The 7,667-nt window shown below is 41.0% G+C and overlaps 1 protein-coding gene across 3 annotated transcripts in view; it reads left to right on the top strand.

Annotated features, from left to right (window-relative positions):
- The window catches only part of FAM20B (FAM20B, glycosaminoglycan xylosylkinase), a 41,000-nt gene that overhangs the window by 22,955 nt on the left and 10,378 nt on the right, over positions 1–7,667 (top strand). For all 3 annotated transcript variants that reach the window (XM_025214770.1, XM_025214771.1, XM_006033015.3), the window contains exons 5-6: positions 2,396–2,567; positions 6,146–6,337. In XM_025214770.1, coding sequence (XP_025070555.1) covers positions 2,396–2,567; positions 6,146–6,337 — 364 coding nt within the window. The remainder of the gene's footprint in view (positions 1–2,395; positions 2,568–6,145; positions 6,338–7,667) is intronic.

Below are 7,667 nucleotides of genomic sequence, written 5' to 3'. Positions count from 1 at the left end.
CCCCCCCCCAAAAAAAAAACCCAAACCAAACCAAACAAACAACAACATGTTAAGCCAACCAATAAAAAGAGCTATGAGAATTTGGCATAGTTGTGGATCAGTTAACTATACTATAGGGACCTAATAAGTTGCTTCATGTCATTGGAAGGATTTTGACACTTGCATAAACTTACTTGGCAAGGTTGGGGTTTTTTTTACAAAAACTAATTTTCCTTTACCTTTTTATGCCTGTTGTATGGCTGTTTGAATTGTTTGTTTGAATAAACAATTTCTCCCTAATGTCTGAAGCAAAAAAATGGAATTATTCTTTAGGTCTATGGTAAACATGAATGGACAGCTGGAAAGATTTGGCTGACACACCAAACGGTAATGGATGATGTTTGCATAAAACCACAGTGTGCAAAGCATTGAAACACTGTATATAAAATACGCTGAGGTGATCGTAGTTAGAACTATTTTCAGTATTTAGTTCATAGCGGATCAGTGGGTTTAGTCATTTAAGGCAGACTGTTTCCAGATGGTGGTTATGCCTCAGAAAATGCTTTGTGCTTTAGTTATTACTTATTTCAGTCCAGTTATGAAGAGTTATATTTCTTTGTGTTAAAAAAACTTGCCTGGAGGTTGTTGTTTATCAACATTCAAATTTAACCAAGTCTTTTGACCCAGCTTTTTAAATACCACAGTTCACACATGCTCCATACAGACTAGTGGATGGCACTTACACAGTGATAACACCTGAAGATCCCATCTGTGCTAGGCAAGTTGCACTTTGGAGTTGAGCAGGATTTGCCCTGCTTTGGTAGCTCTGGGCTGCTACAGCTCTTTGTCAGGGCCAGACAGATGAACAGGGAGCAGAGAACCTGTCTCTATTGTGCTCCCAGAGATCACTTTACTGACATCTAGGTAGTGTGGGAAAGAGAAAGCTGCCTAAATAAGAATGGGAGCCAGACCTAGCTTGGGGAGGTGTAATGGAGAGTTAATTTGGAGAAGGAGCAGGCAGGGAAGATGGAGGGGTGGACACATGCCTAGGACTGAAATTCGGTTGTGTGGGTGGAGAGAGAATCAGGTAGAAAATTGGAAGGGACTGGCAACTGCCTTGGGGAGACAGGGGAAAGGTTGGGGGGTTCATGATTTTTTTTTAAGGTCAGAAATGATGATAAATCATCTAGTCAGACTTCAAAGTAGCCTGGGACAAGAATCAGTGTGGCAGGGAGGGAGAGAGAGATCTGACAAGGAGCCAGGAGTAGGGGATAGGACTGGATTGCTTGGGTAAAAAGAGTGGAACAAAGAAGGATGGGAGGAAGTTGGACAAGGATCTTAAGGCTGGGGAGTGGTGGGGAGCAGAGAGGACTAGAAGCCTGTCAAGACATGAAACGAGGCGTAGGGTAGGGTGGACACTGACATTTGGGAAAGGGAAATGATTGCACAAGAAAGTAGGAGGCTGAAACCTGAAGCTACGTTGGCAAGGGGCTAGGCTGCAGGTCATAGAGGAAGAGCCGAAGGAGTTAAATTTGGTGAAGAGCAGGCAAAAGCTTGTGTCCATTAGAACAGAGATCAGCCATCTTTTGCTACCATAGGCTGGAGCTTGCAACCTGGCCCCCTGCTGAGGGCCATAAATCTCCTCCCTGCTCCCACCTTTCCCGTTATCGCCTCCCAGAGTCCAAGCTGCCTGCACTTGGAAAGTAGACAAAGATTGTGGAGTTCCAATGTTCATCTGCTGTCAGTAAATATCCATGAAAGCCTCTTGCAAGGTGTCCATCCATCCTTGTACTGTAGGGCCACACAGAGATGCTAGCCCATTATTGCCGTCACTTAATCTCTCAGCTAAAGCAGCAGAGGTCTGTGTGATGGATCTAAAGGTTTTCCTCTATTAATGATACTTGTGGCTGGACAGCATAATGCCACTTGATGGCACTTCTGGAGGGTTTTTGGTTTGCTGTTCTACAATATTAGGAAAGCACATGTGCACACACACAAGCTTTAAAAGAACAATATTAAGATTGCAAAGCAAAACACTTGAAAGTTAGAAATTGTAAGAATTGAGGTTGCCTCTGTGACTGTCATTATTCATCCAGTGGTGCTATGATATAGTTTGTGTATGTATTTGTATGTATTATAATATATTCAATCACAGAAAAAGTTCCTGTATCCATGCAGACCTTTTCATACCTTAAAAGATGAGTATATTTCTCTTGGTTTTATCTCCAGGTGGTGCTCCCTTCAAAGAGACAGGGAAAAGTTTTGTTTCCCTCTTTATGGAGAGCAAATGTAGTGGACCCCTGTGTGAGGACTTGCAAAAAATCTCTCATGATTCTGCCATGACTGGATGCTACCATAGATTGATTTGTATTCTTGTCATTGTGTGTTGCTTTTTTGGGTTTTTGGTTTTTTTTAGGTAATAATACTTGTTTCTATGGGAAGTGTTACTATTGTCGGGAAACAGAACCAGCTTGTGCGGAGGGGGACATCATGGAGGGATCAGTCACTCTGTGGCTACCTGATGTCTGGCCTCTTCAGAAGCACCGGCACCCTTGGGGCAGAACTTATCGTGAAGGAAAACTCGCCAGGTACCTGCACCCCATAACCCTGTAATGTGGCAGTTCCCAGTCAGATTGTCTTTTCAGTGTTTAGCAGTGACTAGCTGATTAAAATATTCACATGGTCCAAAGAGAGTTGCAGCCAGATTTCTTGAACTGGTGCTACAAATGAAGACCTGATAAGACATCTTTTAATTTGGGCTAGTGAGGGAGAATTCCTCAGGGCATCCTGGAATGGTTAGCATGCCACTGCCTGCCTAGAAGGTAATTTATCCCACAAGTCAAGTGAGGTTTCTGAGCAACTCAGCCACATCACTGAGATTACTGGGCAGTGTTAGATCCATGCTGCCGATGCTTTGCCATTGTGTCTACCATAAGTTTAGTACAAAGCTAATAAAGATAATAACATAATGTGACACTGAGCTCTTACCCATCATGCCTAATTTCATGGATTTTGTTGGATGTTTCTGCTTTTCTGTGCTTGTTTTCTTTTTGATCTTTTTTTTTTTTTTTTTTTTTTTAGAGGTTTTATTCCAGAATGGTTTCAGTGTGTTTCTGGGAGATTTCATGCATCTTCTTAGAGACATAATTCCATTGTTTTTTCAAGAAGAAATTCTTGTGTGTTTACGGCACATTATATCTCACCTTAAAGAATTTAGAACTGAGAAGTTCTTTTTATTAGCTGATTACCAGCAATATATAGACCCTGTCTTCATGCCAGAACAATACGGTTAGACAAAGAAATGAGTATGGGCACAAGAGTTTACAGTATCTCAGCAACTGTTTGGGGTAAATTTTTTGTCAAGACCCATAAACTTTTCCAAGTGCTGGTCTTGGATAAGTGGTCAGCGGGATATTCTCAATCCCTGAATTAAATTGTTCCCATTCATTTCTGATAATCTGGTTATTCACAGAATCTGACCTCATGGTTTAACCGGTTTTAAAGTATTAAATACCTACTCTTTGGGCTTCTGAAAGGGTCTCGTTCAGCAGAAAGTTGGTGTTGCCTTTTTAAAGTTGGAAGCCACACAGTGTTCAACACATATTTAAGTTCTGAACTAAATCGAGGCCAGAATCATCTAATCTTTGTAAGTCTGGAAAGAACAAAAAGCTTTTCTTTCTTTTTCTTCTTTTTTTTTCTCTAAGAAGCCATTTCACATCTTAAAGAGGCTGTTTGCACAGTGTATTTTACTTTGTTGGGGTAACACCTATTCTGTCATGAAAATCTTGATATTATAATATAGTTTATGTAGATGGGGGTCAAACAATGTTAGAACTTTTTCCTTTTATTTAACTATATTGCTGCTTTCAACCTGTGCAAACCTAACTGAGGGAGCAGGGGCAGAAATCAACATACATTTCATATGTCATGAAATCTACTTCCTGCTGGTGCTAATTGTGGAAGATATTTCTGTACGAGTTTATCCTCCCGATTCTGCTTCTTATGCCTTGTCCAGAGTAATCCTCCTTAATATTATTTCTATAGTGGCATTAGAAAATGTAGCCTTTTTCAGTCTTGTAATAGATGAGATCTCTGACCTAAGGAGTCTCAATATGATTCTAATACCATGTAAGATTGGAAATAAATGTAGGAGCAGATGGTGTTGGAGACAGAGTCAGCATTGGAAGCCTGCATGAAAAATGAGAGGAAGAAAAAGATGGTAACTTGGTGGATAGGAAAGGGGAAGCTGTTCCAAAAAGATTAAGCACAGGTCTGAAAAGCATTAATTAAAGCATGTGAAAAAGATAAAAGGAGCACTTGTGAGAATGGGCTGGGTAACGTATTGTGGGTCTATGCAGTGTAGGAAGCAATATAAAATAAGGTGTAGGAGCTGTGTATTTATGCAGTATATTGAATGTAAGGAGGTGGAGTTTAACTTTGATGAAGGAAGAAGAGAAGATGCAAGTGAGAGGTTTTGAGGACATGGCATATGGGATATATTCAGAGCAATGAGAGACTTTGGTCATGGTGCTTGGGATAACTAGAAAAAGTTAGATACTGGAAGGCCCAAGTACAATTTAATCCAGTCCTCTGGAGACAGCATGGCTATTGAGACAGTCAGACCAGCTACGTTTTAATCTCGTCTCTGCTGCTGGTCCATTACGTGACTTTTGGCAACTAAGGAGTAGGGGCAGGGCAGGGCAGCTAACCTATGCAGTCGACATTTCCTTGATCTGTATTCCCAGTTTGCAGAGGGTCTGAGGCGTTTCAGAGATAATTGGTGTTTTGTGAAGCACATTGAAGTCCTTGGATGGAAAGGGTTATAGGAGAGGTACTTATTACTTAGGAAAGGTCACAGGTGACCATAACATAATGCAGGATTTCAGCTGTTTTGATGGAGAGAAAGAATGGCTTTGAGAGACCTAGAGGAAGGAACGACAAGACCTAATAGGAACCTTGTCATGGAGAGTTGTAGATATGCCATCCAGGTTGCAAATAGTAGTAAGAAAGAAAAATGTGGAATAGTCAACTGTGATAGTGAAGGGAGAGGAAAACATTTTGGATGGAAAATTGTTTTTTTCATATGGAGGTTGAAACAGTGGTAGGTTGTTGAGGACGTGTTGTCAGGGGCAGAGGGTGAAGAAGAGTCTCTTTTAGTTGATCACCCTGAAGGTTGTAGCTGGAGCTGTGGGTGGGTTAATTTTTCAAACTATAATCTGTGAAACTTTTCCTGGGGGTACAAGGAATGAACTGAACTGTATTTAGAAGTAAACTGATTGGAGTTTAGGTATTGGGAAAGCAAGTGTCCCATGAGAGCCTCTCTTGTAGTGTGTGCTGCAGGAAGAAACAATCAGAGTATCCCGAACCTAAATCTTGAATGCATGAAGAGCAGAAAAGAGAGAGCCCTGAGGGTTTGCCTGTGGAGAAGAGGATGGGAGATTCTGAAGGAGCAGTTGGAGATGAAGGATAAATGGTACTATGGGAATGCAGCAAGGGAGCAGGTTTCAAGGACAAAAGGGGATGATCCATTGTGCCAAGGCAGTTCTGGACTAAAGAAGAATGAGTAAATAAAAGAGGACTTTATATTTGGTGAGGTGGAGGTCATTGGTGACCTTCTGAGGCCATTTTCATTAGAGACGAAAGATGGATGGAGAACTGTTGAAAAGGGGAAAACAAATCAAGAATAGAATTAGACAGTGCACTCAAGGAACTTGTTATGAGGCAGCATTTAGAAAGACAAGTCAAGGTGAGAGTTCTGCAGTCTCTTGTTTGGGAATTCAGTGTTGTGACCTCAAGTACTGTATAATGAACAGGAAGAGTAAATGAGCATTGTGGGAGAAAATAACTGGCTCTGGTTTTACCAAGATCAGGTCTATAGTTAATGTGTTAAAACTACAGCTCACCTTGTGTTCACTAAGGTTTCAGTGTGTTAGTTATGTTAAGCAAGCCCTGTTTTTCTTTGTTTAAGTAATGGTCGCTGTTAAAACCCCTTTATGCCAACCTGACTGTGCTCAAGACTCTTACGTGAAAACAAAAATATTAAAAAAACAAACAAACTTGATTAATTGAAGTGCAAGAGTGAGTCTTCCTGGGCTGTTCTGCCAGAACCTCTAGCTGTCATCTTTTTTTGATATAGCTTTGACTTTGATTCTTTGTCTGCCTTCAGGTGGGAGTATGATGAAAGCTACTGTGATGCTGTGAAGAAGACCTCACCCTATGATGCTGGCCCCCGCCTCCTCGACATCATTGACACTTCCATCTTTGACTATTTGATTGGGAATGCTGACCGACATCACTATGAAAGCTTCCAAGATGATGAAGGGGCCAGTATGCTCATTCTTCTGGACAATGCCAAAAGGTGGACGTAATGTTAGTGCTTCTGGCCGTTGATGATAAAGTTATCCATGCTACATTCTGCGTTTCCCATAGTTGTCCATTACACTGCCTCCAAGCTAAAACTCTGTCAGTATTCCATATAGCAAGTCCTTTCACATAATATGGGTGCTCAGTGGCCTTGACATTTGTAGATAGACAGTTTTAATTTCTCTGGATAGACTTTTGGTTAAGCCACTAAAGGCGTGAAATGCAGTATTTCACGAATAATTCTTGAAGATTAATTTTTTTTAAGCTTGTCTTGATCTTTCTGATGTGTTCTCCAGTGCTGGCACTTTGTATGCTATTGTGACAGTTTCTACTAGTGCCCTGTAAGGACTCTTAACTTCTTTTGAGTAATGAGGTTCTTTACTTTTAGATTCTGTCTAGAGGACGACAGAGTATCCTTTTATGAATCAGGCAATAAGATTGGAGCACCCTTTTACACTCAGTGTAGGCTTACTGTAAAATTGTGTTTGGGGTTCTATAACTAAAGCTTCTCTTCTAGACTGTGTCTACATTTGGGGTTTGTCTGCTCTAGAATGTAGATATGTAAAAAAAAAAAAGGCAAGGTAGCTGACAGCTGTTGTCATTAGGTACCCTCTTAGGCAGCATTCCTTCTAAACTGTGTGGTGTGCGCAGCCGCACAGGCATGCTCATGCTGTGCTGCCAGGCATGCCTGCGTGGCCGCACACACCATGCAGCTTAGCGGGAACGCTGCTCTTAGGGTCAGTCCTTACCAGCTAATGTATTTAAAATATGAGTTGCTCTGTTTTAATTAGGGATTTAGTGTACAACTTTGGAGCCAAAGAGTGTTTCTAATCCTGGTAGCTAGCTTGTTTTTAAAATGCACCCTTTTCCATCATCTGGACAGATCTTTTAAATAGCTTGAAAACTACCATCTCCTTTAATATTATTCTTTAACCTTTCTTCCTTTTACACATTGGATGCCCTGGTCTGTCCATGTGCTGTCCATATCTCTAATCTGTGTGAAATAAGCAAGGCTCAGTTTAATACTCATCCTTGTCTCTATACATCAGGCTCTTCAATAACACTCCAAAAATGCCAGCAGGAACATGTTCCACATTGGGAACATTTAAGTACTGGTGCTTTCAGATTACTTTGAGTGCATCCTGCAAAAATGGTGGATTTTTAAAATGTCTTGGCAATGGAGAAGTTGGGGGAATTATATGTTAAGCACTGGGGAATTAATGTGATAGTTATTATATCTGTGTATTCATTCATAGTTTCATAGTAGTTTCATAGTAGCTAGGGTCAGGAGGGACCTGAACAGATCATCTAGCCTGACCCCCTGC

This window comes from Alligator sinensis, unplaced genomic scaffold (genome assembly GCF_000455745.1).
Source record: "Alligator sinensis unplaced genomic scaffold, ASM45574v1 scaffold293_3, whole genome shotgun sequence".
Classification (NCBI taxonomy): domain Eukaryota; kingdom Metazoa; phylum Chordata; order Crocodylia; family Alligatoridae; genus Alligator; species Alligator sinensis.
The sequence above is the reverse complement of the archived record's forward strand: the minus strand, read 5'-3'. Positions and strand labels throughout refer to the sequence as shown.